The 16355-nt window shown below is 30.3% G+C and overlaps 1 protein-coding gene and 2 long non-coding RNA genes across 3 annotated transcripts; 2 read left to right on the top strand and 1 right to left on the bottom strand.

Moving 5' to 3' along the window:
- Window positions 1–3292: 3292 nt before the first annotated feature.
- LOC136970979 (uncharacterized) lies at window positions 3293–4355 on the bottom strand. Its single transcript, XM_067265465.1, has 4 exons — window positions 3807–4355; window positions 3670–3738; window positions 3522–3611; window positions 3293–3428 (listed from the first exon to the last, which is right to left on the bottom strand). Exons 1-4 carry the CDS (start codon window positions 4344–4346, stop codon window positions 3315–3317), a joined length of 813 nt encoding a protein of 270 aa, XP_067121566.1. The 5' UTR covers window positions 4347–4355; the 3' UTR covers window positions 3293–3314.
- A 5720-nt stretch (window positions 4356–10075) lies between these two features.
- LOC136970981 (uncharacterized) lies at window positions 10076–11271 on the top strand. The gene is made up of 3 exons (XR_010880081.1): window positions 10076–10161; window positions 10865–11009; window positions 11072–11271. It is a non-coding gene; the product is annotated as an uncharacterized lncRNA (long non-coding RNA).
- A 3-nt stretch (window positions 11272–11274) lies between these two features.
- LOC136970980 (uncharacterized) lies at window positions 11275–11900 on the top strand. Its single transcript, XR_010880080.1, has 3 exons — window positions 11275–11308; window positions 11371–11566; window positions 11631–11900. It is a non-coding gene; the product is annotated as an uncharacterized lncRNA (long non-coding RNA).
- The last annotated feature ends 4455 nt before the right edge of the window (window positions 11901–16355 follow it).

Raw genomic sequence — 16355 nt, forward strand, 5'->3', positions numbered from 1 at the left:
ATTTTTCTAATAGAAATATTAGATTCTGGTGGTAGCCCTTACTACACAGGGGCCACCACCAGAATGCTGTCTTATCGATTTGCTGAACATCAACATTCTCTGGCGGTGAAAACGTATGATACCGAATTGTCCAAGATGTCTTACCGTATCGCCACATCCCGCCTTGGAACCGCTCTGTATTACTGAGGAGCAGCAGTGAAAAGAGCCTAGTGGAGTCACTCTTTATTTGTTTTCAAATCTCTAAGCACACGCGCGTACACACTGCGTGATATTTTTCAAAATGTTTTTAATTTTTAAATTTCTAAGTTTTGTGTTCCATTCGTTCCTGTACTTTAAATTTGTTCTGAAAAAGCATTCCAATTGAGTTATTGCCTGAAGACGACAATTGTAGGAATGTCGAAAGTTCTTTAACGCCATTTTGTGTCGATTTATTCTTCTGTTTTAAATATAAGATTAATACTGTATTCTAACGAGAATTATTTATTCTGACATTGTCAAAATGCCGGGCTGCACTTTTTAATCTTATGTTTTTAATTTATTTAATTTTAAATATATGTTCTTCGCCTGAAATTAATATCGGTTGCCTCTGTATATTATACTTTTCCTGTCAGCAGTGGAGTCCGGCCGGCCATCTATTTAACATTTTTCGGAAGAAACATTTGAATTAAAACAACGTGACATTCAATTTACATATAAAGTTGATATATAGTTAATACAGGACGCCTGCCTCTGTCGTTGACCTGACTAATGTTACACATATAAATAATCATAATTTAGCTTTTAATTAATATTGATTTTTATCTCACATCTGCATAAAAATTTCATGTTACAATTGAGTAAATGTTATGTAATTCGGCAATCAAATTGGTGAGTTATGTTTAATTGAAATTAAATTAGGCTAAAACAATTCAAGTCATTTTCAGAAATATGCCAGAAACTTATTGATTTTCGTTATTGACGAACAATAAATGCGTAAATGTTATTGCATATTCTATTTATATAGTATAATATTTTATAATATTATACAAATCCTGTATAATTGGTAATCCTGTTATCTTAGATATTTCGATATATAGAATATTTTAATTGTTAATTCGTTTCTGTAATCCAGACAAACACTTTGGTAGACGTATCTCACAGCAATTACTAATTAGCAAAATTATTTTTTATTTACAATTGAACTACATATGCATTTCGGGTTGGTATAATGTACTCCAACCCCTCCTCAGTGCTAGCTCAAATAAAACAAAGAAACTCTAAATAAGAACATGACAATGATATACCATAGAAAGTACAGCAAAAATAAAAACACTTACTTTTCACCATTATGTAAATTACAAAATTATGAAAATTAATAAATTCCAAAATATTTTTTTTAAAAACCCTACAAGTACTACAAGTGAAATTCACTTTTTTAATTCCGATTTCGACAGAGTTTAAAAACAGAGAAAGACCAGTAAATAACTTTCACTATTTCTTACTTTATTCTATCCATAAATATATCGCTTGTCAGCCTCTTCAGTGATCCACTGAAGAGGCTGACAAGCGAAATTTATTTAAATTTTCTTTTATAAATATCTTTTTCAAAATGCAAAGCTTTTATATTATTACGGTTAATTTTACAATTTAGCTATTTGTATGGTGGAACCATTGGGAATTACTGTACTTCAATCTGATGGCCGTTTCATGTTCTTTTACTCTAACTTCTAACATCCGCTTTGTTTCACCTATGTACGGTACATATAAGGATTCTGACAATAACACTCCAATCTGTATAAAACACCAGTTTTTTTAGGCAATCTATATTGTTATTACCAATCTTATTAAGAAATCTATAAATATTGTGTAAAATTTTATTGGTCAAAGATAAGCCAAGCAAATGTTGTAATTTTTAAGGCTACTACTACAATAATCAAAAATATCTTTAATATATAGAAATGTTTTATGTTTTTTTTCATTTTTGAACTTCGTATTATATCTGTTCTTTAAGTAACGTATAGAAGAATAGTTACACTATGCCTACGAATCTGAATTAGTTTTTATGTTTGAAGAAAAAACTACTTACTTTATATCTTGGACACTTTCTTATGAAATTGAAATATCCAAAATAAAAAATCTTAATTGTATGTATATAATAATATATTTTATTTAATATAAATTGATATGTATAAATGTTCAAAATATTGCTTTAATATACATAACTGTATAAACAAGTAGGCATTAACTTATACCTGTTCTTTTTGCTCCTGTCTTTAATGTCTTCTCTAACAAAAAACATTAGCTGCTTTAATATTTCTATCAGAACAATACCAAGAAGGTATTGAGTCTGTTCAAAATAAATAAATAAATATATATATAATATATATTTACAAAACATAAATGTCTATCAAATTGCAATCATATTATTATTATAGTATGGATTTACGGAATTTTAAAATAAGGCAACGAATAATATGAAGACTTTACTAAAGAAAAGTGTCTAAAGAGACGATTTTATTCGGAATGCCGTTTCTCTAATAACTCTATGTGGCCAGCTTATTGGTGATGTGCGAATTCTCGACCAGATTACAAACCTTTTAATCATTTGATAAATATCGCTATAGAGATCTGAACTATCTCTTTCAGCAAAAGTTGTTACTGTGTGTTTAACACGTACAACTTCTGCCAAGAAACTACACCATATTTTTGTGTTTTTTCGTAATATCGTAAGTTTTTGTTATATTCTGTTCCTATATTTTTACATGTATAAACACATTTCAGGAATTATCGTTTAATATCTGATTTATTCGAAAACACTGTCGATTTAAATCGTCTTATAAAAATCGTCATAAACACGTTCGTAAAGAATCTCTAATAATTCATAATGTGAATATTTTTGTCTTATTATTATCGTGTTATCGTTTTATGTTTTTACTGATGTTATTTTTATTTTTATGTATTTTCTTTTACGTAGTCCTATACCAGTAGTAAAGAAGTAAATCTTACTTTATATACTTGACATTTTTAACTGTAATTAATTGTGATAAATCAATAAATAAATAATATGCACTATATTAAAAGTAAGGCAAGTGTTTGCATTGCCACTTCCACTGCCTCACTGAAAAAAATCAATTTAAAAGCGTAGTTGTAAAATTAAATACTTAAAAACATATTACATGTATAACTAAGAATTAATTATAAAAAAATGATTCAAGCATTTGCAAACTATAATGCTTTATCTATACTCATCCATAGATTACATTTAATAAACATAATAATTGCAGAAAGACATTTTCATTTAAAGTACACAATTCTACAGATGTTTTTTTTGTTTTCTAATTCGTTTTTGTGAAATTAATTTCGTAAAACTGTGAACAGTTTTTTTCTTCATTCGAAATGCTTTTCAGCTTTTTAAAACCAGAGAAAACTGAATGTAACGTTTTTGCCATCTGAAAATTAAATTTAACTCAATTTATTTTTAATACAAACACAAAATTTGTAAACAATGACAAAACCGCAATTAATTAAGAAAATAATACAACCTTCAGGGGAATTCTCTTATCAATAATCAAAAATCTGCCTATTGAGAGACAGAGAGAGACTTTTCCAAATCTTTTCATGAAGTTCAAAATCTGAAATTATTGTCAATATCAGAAAAATATTTGTTTAAATGTCGTGTAAATCACATACCTTTAGCTTCCGATTCTCTCCAATGTCACATCCTGCAAATTGTCTGATATCTTGAAACGTATTTTCCATCTACAAGAGAAAAAGCAATTATAAACGATCAAAAGCATATGTCAATTGTGCACATAGAGTGTAATTACCGTAAATGCTAAAGAGCACAGCAGACAGCCAGCAATTATGCAAATACAAGTGAATAGGATCATCAATAGAAGTATTAATAATTTAATGAAATAATGAAGTTCTAAAAACAAAAATGCATAATATAAAAAACTTGTCAACCAAACGATTCCAAAGTAAAGAAATCCAAATACAAAATTATTTTTAGAATTAAACTGTTGAATGAAAATCCAAAGTTCTTCATGATGCATCATTAATTCGTTTAGCTTTTCTCGTAAATTATAATCGATTTCTTTTACTAAAAGCAGCTCTGTCGACAATTGCTCAAATTCTTTATACGAGATTAGCACTAACAATGCCGCTAATAATAAGGTATATCCGATTCCGCCAATAAGAAAACCTGCATTTAAGGTGGCGAATGTACTACAGAAGAGAGCTTCTCCATGAAATTTCTTCTTTTTTTCTATGTAAGGGTAGACAAAGACAGTGGTCGCAATTTGATACAAATCAATGGCTACTATTATAACCAAGGAAACGAGCAGAGTAACATGTTGTAATAACATGTTATTTTCGTTAATCATTTTTACTCGGAAGTATTTATTCCTTAATGGCATTTTTCAAATTCAATTTGTTGCATTTGATGAATTTGAAAACAATACAATAAACGATAAATAAAACAGAAAGTACTATTTTAAATAACATGGAATTTATTTCGAAAGCGTCATACCAACCAATGCATATCGCATATTCATTGATTACTGGGATTACTTGCCACGTCAGAATAATTGTATATACCCGTAAAGACAGTTCGATGAATCGAATATAGATATTCTTCAATTTTCTATTTTTGAAATTGTCTCTGTGCATTTGAGCATTTACAGTTACAAGTTTCAAATGCATCCACCCCAAATATGAGAGCGGTTGTCCAACAAGGGCTGATGAAACAGCTCAGACAAATCTCTTGTAAATTCGAACTCATGCTCAGTCTGTATTCGTGTCTCTGTTTTACAGAACAAAATGAAACTGATCTTAGAAACACTGGTTACGTAAACTCATTATCTCTGAAAATTTTTAGTGTCATTAATAATAATAATGGTGTATTCTAATTAAAACTTGAATGCGATAGTGAATAAAATAAATTAATTGGATATTGATTATGCATTTCCTTTATAAAGTTAACAATATTTCAACATACCATGGCAAACATAATTAGTTAAAACAACACAAAATCGTATCTTAAGTAGCTTTTAAGTACTTTTACATCAGGGTAAGTTATTTTGTTTACATTCTGAAATATGATTCAAAACTTTTGATGAGTATTTCTAAAGAATCTGCCATTTCAATGATATTTTAATGCATTGATTGGTATATCATATAACGAATATTTTGTCTTTACAAATTGTAAATTCCTTAGTAATTGATGATTTGTTAGCCGAGTCAACTAATTACGCGCTAGTATGCTCATGTTATTGGAGATTATATTAACATCAATCAAACGATAAAATTTTAGAAGTGCTATTGTATATATTTTGTAATCTTAGACATATAATGCATCATGTTCGCTATTGCACATTCATTATAAAATAATTTATTTTGATAAAGATATACTTATTCTACACTGATTGCAGATAAAATAAGAAATGTCTTTAAAAGTACAACTAACACGTGTACCTGCATTACAGACAGTTAAATTTGCACATTAGAGTCTGAATATGTAAAAACACATGAGCTGTTCCAATCTCCTCAAATACAAACATTTCTAAACAGGCAGAAGCGAAGGAAAGTGAATGCATCATGCAGTCGATAATGTTAAGTCTCAACTTCCTAACAAAAGAAAAGAATAATGTTATTTTGTAGCAAGAAAAAAATCAACACAAGAAAAAACAAAAAAAATAGAAACGAGTCTTATGTTAGTAGAGTTGTGTGCAAGAAAAAAATAAAGGAAAGAACAGATTGAAGCAAGAATTATGTTAAAAGTTATGAAATAAATCGCAATGGTTAGTACAGCAGTAAAAATCCACGTACATAATAAAACAAAATCAGAAATAAGCGAAGTTTTTCACTAATTTCTAATTACGAATTAAGAACCTTCGAAGATCAAGTATTACTAATAGAAAATGACATAATAAAACCTTCTGAAGTGTTTTTAATAATGTTTTTAAAGATAAATTCGATTGGATAATCCAACAAACACACTTGTACAATTTAACACATAAGAATTCCTGAAGGACTTTTATGGAAAAAGACGGTTTTCTTTAAATGTAACATGACATAAACTACACATGTTCAGTCTATTTGTCAGCCGCGAACTCACGACCCGTGTTCAATAGTTTTACATACTTGGTAAATATCAATGACGAAAGTAGAAATAGAACGAAAAAATGTATAATAAACAGATAATATAAAACAGTAGATTAAGAACGAAATCAGATATGACATAGTACTAGTAGAAGTACAGTACAGTACATTGGACAATATCTCATTTATTTATTCTTATCATAATTACGTAGAGTCTGAAGTGAATGTCGAAACACAACCCTTCAAAAAACAATAATAATTACAGCATGACATAACTAGTAAATACAGTTAAGAATGCATTGGTTTCTGTTTAAGCTGTAAACATATCCATTATACGAGTTTTTCGTTATTATTTATGTTCGCGATAATAACCACGAAGAAAAGAAGCTTAATATTTAACTGATAATTCAATGTATATGAACAGCATAAATATCGTGTCACGAGTAATTGTAATACGCTACCCGTGCGAATCACGGATTTGTTTCACTACCCAAGCTGCATAAACTTGCTTTCACTGCCGTGATCGCTGATAACAAGACCCAACGTCGTGATGAGACTGAGTGCCATTTATCTAGGCACAGCGCATTTTTGGATGTTAAAAATTCAAATAATTTTTGTTCTTTGTTCGGTCAGGAATCTGTTTCAAAATTTCTTTATAGTTCTGGACCTCCTCATACTTTATTTAATATCTTCCTCATATAAAAACATGGCGTGACAGTAAACTAAACGTGTATTAAATACTGTACATCGTTATAACGATATTATGAATCTAAGTAATTTCTAAACTTTTAGCATGTACGTTCATTTGCTGCCAGTTTAATTGCTGCGGAACTAATAGTTTTGGTTGCTGCCAGTTTAATTTCCATGAGTAACCCTTAAATACAGGACGGTTTTTCGAATTTTATGGAATGTAAGTTTTACCGAATGGCGGTTTCCTTGAAGAAGTTCTTTGCATTTTGTAGACGTTGCTACAAAACACAAAGAAAAAATATCAAAACTTTACACATTTTTCCATACAAACTTTGAAAATTTAAAAACACAAATGTTGCGAATGATACAATAAAGCGAAATGAACATTAAAACGTTTGGAGAACGAATTTCTGTCATACAAACGTAGATTCAGTAGAATTTCTCTTATTTTCCAACAGGACAACTAATATATCACAAGATACGAACAAGTGGTTTAAATAATAAACAGAATGGCCAGTTCGTTCTTCTGATTGCCCTATAGAAAACATTTAAGAGATTTTGGTTGGCCGGATTTATGACCAACTTCGTCCGTATGCCGACGTTAAACACTTAAAACAAGCAATTGTCACTGCGTGAATTCTCGCTTTAGAACATCGACCATAAAAAACCTTGTTGATAGTATGCCAAATCGCATTTTCGATGTTATTAGTAAAGGAAGTGCGCAAATAAATCATGGAATTAAACTATATTGTGGTATTTAATGCTTTTTGCATTAATTTACAAGTCCATTCTCTACTTTTATGGTGCTTAAAATCAATTTTTTTCACAATTTCTGCTGTTCGCTGCGATATAGGAAACTATGAGTTACGACAAATTGTGTTTTCATAAATTCGAAACAATAGAAGAAAGGTAGCTTCATCATATGTGTAATTCCTAACTTTCGTATAGTGAATTTGCAGAAGTTCTATACTTTTGTGGAGCAACTTAAGAAGCCGATCGAAGATAGAGAGGGATTTCTGTTTCCCGCTTTATTAAAACCCGCGCAGGGCGATTATTTTATTTTATTTTTTTTTTGTGTTCGGTAATGAAGTTCGGTATGAGATTAATCAAAATTTTGTGGCGCTAATGTGCATTTTCATACGACCAGGTGTGCGAGTTAGGAAGAACTCGAACTTGACAAGTAATGTTGGTCACTTGTGGAGTAAGATTCTTTTCAACTCTTGGTGGAACTCTGAAGCAGTCATCTCCACGTGGTGAGTTCCGGGTTTGACGTTCGTCTGGAAATCATGAACGGCAGGCGAAGAGCTGCTTGTTCCATTTTTATCCATTCGGCCGCTGTTGCGCAGCTTTCTTATGCCTTTGACGTTGGAAACCTGAAGTGTACTGGTGTTTCGTTGAAAAAGTAGAGTACAAAATCAAATTTAAATTTATTATAAACTGCTGATGAGTAATTTACGATTCTTTCTCCGGTGATTCATTAATTCTAAAACTGAGATATTTTTTCTAAATACATTGTATTATATTAACTCCGGCATTTTCACGGGGTAGATACTGACCCTTTAGGGGTCGATGAAAGTTTGCGGGGATTACTAAGACTTTGCAAATATTTAAAATTTACACTTTATCTTACTCTTAAATAAATGTCTTTTTATAATTATATATAATATAATATTGTATAATATATACAGTACATAACATTGAATGGGTCAACAAAAAAGTACATTTTTTAAAATGGGACAGTGCACGAAAAAGATTATTAAACCTTATATTAATTGGTTTAACTTTTCATTTTTATTGCCTTCTAGGCAACTTGAACCTAATCTTTCACCTTACTTTGTCGGCTTCTTTTGTATATAACACGGTAAAGCATTGGAATCGTATCAACGTTGACCTTCCGAGATTCTTGCCAATTTCGACTATTTCAACTTAGGAAAGTCGAAAAGATGTTCTTACAATTAGTTGCGTAATTTTCCCGCTGTGTTATGCAATGTTAATTTAAAAACAACATTTGTGTTTCGTGCCATCTTTTATGAGATTTTGTTGTGAAAACAATGTTTTTATATTATTAATTATTATAAGATGACAAAAACCTTAATAGGATAGTGATTGGTTTTATAAAAATAATCGTAAATGCTAATAACGCGTAATCGCTGTTTTGCATATTGTATGTGTGTCCGGTTTGCAATCTGTCTAATCCCTCAGTCATCCTCCCGAACAAGTAGGCTCACGATCACTCGCGATCATTAATGGAAAAAATTCAACTTGCGGGTAGCGGAAAATTTAGCAGGAATTACGTATTTATAGTGAAAATTTCGCAACTTTTTTTCAGTAATTTATTCCATAAACATAGATATTATATGTACATTTTACCAATTTATTTGAAAAGTTTTATTGCAGACCATTGAGATTCATTTAAAACTCGACATTCCTTTCAATTCGTTGTCCTAATACGTATTCGAGTAACCAAAAAGAATAGATTTTTAGACATGGGCAGTAACAAGTATGCGACACCGGTTAAAACTCAATGTTTTTATTTTGTGTTACTTAATCAAAATGATTTTTATTATACAGTGTAAAACGTTATAATTATTTACGTCTTAGGGAGTACGCCATCAAAAAAGTTTCCAGATCAAATTGCACTAACCTATTGAATGCTTCCATATTTCATAAATGTCACATGAAAAATAGGTTGTAAACATTGTTCTAGCTTTTTAAAATATTGTTTTATACTTTTGTAATTGGAGCAACCTTAATTTTAAAGTGGGGATAAGTTTTATAAAAAAAAAAACAAATTGAAAATGCTATTAACTGGAAAGATATATGCGGATGCATGTGGCATGCGAGTGAAGATGTTGGCCACTATTTCATTTAATATCTCAGGATATATTAAAGATGATTACACGAAATTTGGTAAGGTAAATTGATTATGAGGAGCATTGATAATGATAAAGATCGAGGAGTTGAGGAAATAGTGGGCGATCTCGAAAGTGATCTGACTTAACGAATGTTTAGACGAAGAATAAAATGAAAAATCAAGCTTTTACATTTCACTGACTTAAATTTACAAACAATCTCACAACGACGTAATGTATTTTCTTGTTTAGTTCAATTTTATTGTCACATAATATTGCTGATGGCTTTTAAGTATGCCGGTAAATAATAATAAGAAAAACGATGGCATTTCGAAAAGAAGATATTCTTGAGGAGGCAAGTAATTAAAAACTAACATTTTTCATTCTTATATTAATAACTATTTTATATTTAAAAAATGAAACTGTACAGGATGAACAAGTAATTCAAATTACTGAAGAAACCATTAGAAGCAATTCGAAAGATCAAAGAAAACGTACTCAAAATTTTGAAAAGGAGCAATTAACTGAAGGCCGCAATGTAAGCATTGATAAAAATTTCATGGAGATCATAACCTAAATTTTACAACATATATTAGATTTTCGCTAATTCGAACTAACGGGTCCCTACTGTGCAGGGTTATCGAATGTTTTTGTATTATTACAAAATTCGGTACAAAATCTGTGATATAAATGTTGCAGACATTGCTGTACACTTTATTGCCAGGGCACACTCCTGTATGCTTCAGATATCATTTATCTGTTTAAAGAACATACAGTGCATGAGTATACTACTTTAACAATTAATAGCTGGATGACCGTCAATGTTAACATTGTACACCCATACTATAGATGAGAAAGTGCGGTATCGAATTCGGATAGTCGAAAAATCCTAGGAATTTTTTAGGAGTGGTTTACTTCCGATATATCAGTCCCCCGTCCTTCATCAGCTATTTATCTATTTATGGGAATGGCCAAAATCATGTACAAGAGGAGAATGTCTTAGTGCCCATAGAAAGGAAAATAATAAAAATAAAAACTATTTTTTGTAATTGAGAGTCATGTGCCTCACCAATGAGCAATGATTAAAGCCTTAATGCTATCCATAGTTTGCTGATGTTTCATATATGCAGTAAAATTTCATAAAAATTTAAAAAGTGCATTTATTTTCTAATTCACCTTACATTTTAATTATAATTAATAATAAATTAATAAAAATATAATGCAAATAATCACTTATTAAGGAGGAAGTAGTTGAAAAAGAAACTACATTTCAGAAACCCGAAGCAATTACTTCAATTAAAAACGATGCTGAATTTTCTGAAAAAGCTAAACACAAAAAGACGAACGGAAAAAAGAAGCGAGAGTTTCATAATATAATTCTTTTAGGTAAATTAAAAAATTGGTGGATAAATGTATCTTTATAAAAGAATTTAATTCATTAACGCCAGGATGTCAGGAATCGCTTCTTCCTCAAGATCTAAAACAGCAAATCGAATCAGATAAAATGTTCGAAGTTATGAAAGCTGTAAATAAAATTATGTTTAAGATTGGTATGTTTAATAACAAAGAATGCATTACAAATTATATCTACAGCCTTAAATAATAATTTCATTATCGTTTCATTTCAGTGTCGTACTTAACAATTGTGGCATTCATCGTAATTCCATTCTTGATGGTTTCATTCGGTATGCAAATTCAGTGTATGAGATCATAGTTTTGTTTACACCCATTTCTGCGGTTGTTTCAGGTGTAACGTACTTAACAGCAATGTCCAGCTCAGAATAACGTGCCAATATTTTTGATAATTGGGGGTATGGGAATTTTCGTCGAGACCATACTCTTTGCCACTATTCGATTTGTAGAAAATTTTAAAAACAGAAAGACATATTTGGAGATTCCTCTTATAACACTATTGATATTTCTGTTGTCTTGGTTTATATTAGGTAAAATTATTAAATACAATACTTAATTTTGCTTTTATCGTTTCTAAGTCAATAATTATTTCAGGTTGCGTGTGGGTGTACGAAATGTATCCACCCGTTTACGACGATAAATACGATCAGCAATATTGCAACAAGAAACTTTATCTATTTACATTTTGGATGATTAATTCGGTGTTTATTTCGGCGATTGTTTACATCGGTTTAGTTTGCTTTGTCACTACTATTTTAATAATATTTCTTCATAAAAAAGAAATTATTTCATAGTTTGCTACCGATTTTCCCCATTTTGTCTCTAACCACTTAGAACTATGTTTAAAATTTATAATATTCTTCAATTAAACACATTATTTTGAATGATTAGTAAAATTTTTTTGTTGACATTAAAACGACTTTTATTAAAGTTCTATTTGCATACTAATTTAAGAAGTCAAAGAATTGCTTTGAACGGTTAGTGTGAACAATGTTAAACCGATGGTTCTTCATCTGAATACAATAAAAATTTTGAGGTAAGATACGTCTTTATCTCTTAAACAAATGTTTAACTAATTTACTTAAGCGTTGAAGAACACATTGTACAAATTTTAGAGATGTGGACAGCATAAACACGCGGTCTTAACATTATAATTTTAATGGAGCCAGAAGCCAGTTACTCGTAGAAGTTACTTTCTGGAAGCACTTCCTAGGCATATCATTAAACCTATTTAAACCTAAGGACCGAGTAAAATTGTCCGAAAAATATTCTACGGATCCCTAGTAAATATCGGTTTTTAAAAAAGTTTATGTGGGTATTATCTATTTTTGGGACATACTGTATTGGTACGATTAATCTATATTCTATAAATAAGACTGTTTGTTTATTTGTTCGCTATCACTCCTAAACCGTTTGACTGAATTGCTACGAAATTCAACAGTTACGTTCAGCTATTTTTCCAAAATTAGATAATGACTCAATCCCATCCCAAAATTTTAATTGGATTTTTTTATATCGATAAACATCTGTTTATATCGGATTTGATGGGTTACATGTAGCGCCATCTATTGGCAAAATTTTTTAAAAATAATAAACTGACTATAATTCCTATGAAAAAAAGATAATATATTAAGAAAAACAAATATTACAGTATACTCACTTACTTACTGCAACATAAAAGTAATAATATAACACGTCTTCTTTTTGAGGAGGTTAGATGCTTATTACATGGCTTTTGCTCCGGTGGACAGCAGCGGCCTTAATGAATGCGAGGCCCAGGCGGCAGATCTTTGTGAGGCTCTTGTCCTTTGTGCAAAGTATGTGAATTGAAAATAAATATTTCTGATGATTGACGAGAAATGCAAAAGTTATAAATAAATAAATTTAGAGTATTAAAACTTTATATTAGAAGATTTATAAAAGTTAACAGTCATAAAGACGACAAATTAGTAATGATAAAATTCAAAAAAAATGCTGGTTCTTTTTCTGTAAGTATGGATGTTAGTGCCTGTGCGGGAGGGCACCATTTTGTTTACCCTGTTTGAAGCTTAATAACTCCTGTGCTTTTCGTCGAAGATATCTAAAATTTTGCAGAGAGGTTTCTGTATTAGGGAAATTGATGCTATTAAATTTTGGCTATTAAATATCGAGGGGTTGGGGAGAATGACAGAGTCATGTGTCATATTGAGTAAGATTAGAGTTTGCGAAGTCCCAGACAGACTTCGAATCCCTGATTAAACGTACAAAACACTTTATTTATTTAAAAACCATTTTGTTATAAAAAAATTTACGAAATAGATCTGTCCGTTATAGCTCGAAATAAGCAATACGGTCGACCCCGTGAGGTCACGAGTTTTCGCGAACTAACGGGTTAAAATGTTCAGAATATCAATGGGAATGTTTCAGTTTTAACTCAGACGCTTGTAGACATGACAAAATATAGAAATAAACGAGAAAATGTAGTATTCTTTTATACGAAAACCAATTGGAAGATTGAGAAAGAAATTCTTAACTAAACAAATTTAGAGTTTTGAGAGAAATCCTTTAAACTCTGCCTTCTTCTTATCAGCAAATTTTACACGTTAATGACGATTTTACTTGTTATTGACATTTACAACTTTTTATAAAACTCATCGTAGTCTGAAAATTAAGTTTTTTGTCATCTTATAATAATTAAAAACATAAAAATTTTTAAAAAATAAAATATCATAAGAGATGGCGCCACTAAAATTTTAAATGCAGGGAAAGTTAGTCAACTCGTTGCTACAGTTTTTATAACTGGCAGACAAAAATTTCACCTTGTTCAAAGAAAATTAGCAACTGGAACGAAATAAATTAATTCTGTATTAAAAAAATTTGGATTTAGTAACCAATAAATTTTTCATTTTAATTAATTAATTTAAATATCAAATTTTTTATTAAATTTTGAAGAATTATCTTAATAATTATGTTGGTAAAATCAAAGATTGTGGCCTTAACTCTCGGAGGCACACGATTTTAAAGAAAAAAAAACCCTATGTTTAACAGAACTTTTTTAATATAAAAATATGAAAAAAATACATAAAATTTCAATTATATAACATAAAAGATTACTCAAAGAAAGTAACTTCAACTTTTCGAGGTGGGTTATAATATATCCCGCTATGCATAAAGAGTTAAGCAAACAGTTTTATGGGACAGTTTTTAACCAGCCTAATTTTAAAAAGTTAGTCTGTCACATTAAGAAATTGTCGACAGTTCTGATATATTTATCTCATAATAATCTCACACAAATTCTTTATAGGATTTATGTCCGGACCTAATGCAATCTAATCCAAAATTAGAAATTATTTTTAATTTTTTGGCAAATACTCTCGATGATTGAGAAACGTTAACTAAAACATTATGCTGTTGAAATATGTAATTACTCGTACAAATTTTGGTGGCACATGGCAGTAAATGAATTTGTAGCATATTCTGATAGTCAACAGAGTTCAACCTGCTACTTAATTCTGCATAAGGGTTTTTACCATTTAATTCAATGCCATCTGAAACCATTAATGATCTTCCATCTGGAATTCTTTTGCAGCAGTAGTTTTCTTTTGTAGATCGTGCCAACAAAATTTAAACCTACCCGGCTGTCTTAATCAATCTTTTGTCACTGAAAATAACTTTGGTACATCTTTGTTCCAAGTTATGGTATTTTTGGCCCATGTTATCCTATCCTCTTTGTCCTATCCTATTTGTCGTTTGTCGATCTTCTCTTCGTTTTTTTGAGTTTTTATTTTCCAGATTACAATAAGATGCGATGAACAGTTGATTTTAATATAAAAATTTTTTTTTTGCCTTACAGAGTATTGGTTTCTCGGTACCTTGTATGCTTTTGTTGTCGAACAGTACTTTTGTTTATCGTTCAGAATTTGATTTTCTTGTCGAGATTTCTTTCCGTTGCCAAAATTGTAATCTCCGAACTATTTTAGTTTGGGAAATGTCTTCAAGCGTCTATTTTGATTATTTCATAGTCATTTAAGTCACATTTGTTTAGTTTTAGTAATTTATAACTTCAGAAGTGTTTAGCGTTGGACACATGGAATACGTGTTAATGCAAAAGGAACACACATCTCTGAATAAATTTTGTACAAAATAATAGCTGTTTTTAGAAGCCTCCTTTTAATATGAACTATGTGCAGGTAGAATGGACTACAGTGGATATCACCAACTGTGGTTCACATTACCTTCACTTTGAAGTTTTTTGACATTGCTGCTTTTTATACCGAAACTAATGTATAATATACTAATAAAAATGCTCCTGTAATATCATTGGATATTCATCGTTTTTGCACCTTGCATTACGACGTTGATTCAATTTCAGCAGTTTGGACACGCAGCTAATATGGACAACATGGTGGTCCATATTAGCTGCGTGTACTCTACATCGAAAGTACAAAATGTTTTAATATATTTCATTTTCTGACTCTGTCTCTGGTCGAGTTCCGGTTTAGCAAGTTTACAATTTGTGTATAAACTGACTTAAACCAAAGTTTAGTTAACATTAAAGAATAAAACTTCCTGAGTAATCCGGGCAAGCAACCTCAGAATTTGTTAGGAATGATCTGTCCAGAATATGCTAGGCCCCTCTCTCCTCACCCAGTCGTCCCATTGTGGACAACAAAACCTACAATTAGTAAGATAAAATGGCCTTTTTAGTGTCTATAGCGCGGTAAGAGTTTAAGAAAAAACTCAATTTATAAATTTATTTTTTAATTGTTCCTTTTAAATTGCTTTCGACACTCTCCTTCAGAAATACTGTTTAACTAAGCTAGATATTTATAGAAATCATTTAATTTTATAAATCAGATTATAGTAAAATCTCGAATATAAATTATATACAGTAGAAACTTGGTACTCTGGCCGTTCGATTATCCGACACTAGTCGACATTCGAATATTAGCAGCACTGTACACAAATCGTAGATAAGCTTTTCATTAGTTTAAAGGCTAGTTTCCACTAAATTTGAACAAATTTTCACTAACCGTAAAATGATATAAATCCCGAACATAAGCCAAACTTGAAGGTCTGTTAAACTCTTTGTCTTAGGTTGCACGAAAAAACTAGTATTTTTAATCTAATAATATATAAATTAACGGATAAGCAAGCCTATAGCGTAATCCATTTCAAATGAAAAGGATTATGTCATTGGCTTGATTAGCTTAGCTCTATTAAAACCACTTTATACAATGAGTTCTTTGACTTGATAGAATGATTTCTAATTAAAGAATGTAAAAATGCCTATTTTCGTAATAATAAATCAAAAATTAATTAAGTTTTACTGGCGTTATT

Source organism: Centruroides vittatus, unplaced genomic scaffold (assembly GCF_030686945.1).
Source record: "Centruroides vittatus isolate TY-2023 unplaced genomic scaffold, ASM3068694v2 contig_223, whole genome shotgun sequence".
NCBI lineage: Eukaryota > Metazoa > Arthropoda > Arachnida > Scorpiones > Buthidae > Centruroides > Centruroides vittatus.

What these genes read in the sequence shown, in the direction of transcription:
- LOC136970979 (XM_067265465.1), bottom strand. Translation starts at nt 4,346, where the DNA reads ATGTTATTACAACATGTTACTCTGCTCGTTTCCTTGGTTATAATAGTA. An exon ending in TGTGCTCTTTAGCATTTACG is followed by an intron (nt 3,739 to 3,806) that starts GTAATTACACTC and finishes TTTCTCTTGTAG; the next exon opens with ATGGAAAATACGTTTCAAGA. An exon ending in GAGAGAATCGGAAGCTAAAG is followed by an intron (nt 3,612 to 3,669) that starts GTATGTGATTTA and finishes CAATAATTTCAG; the next exon opens with ATTTTGAACTTCATGAAAAG.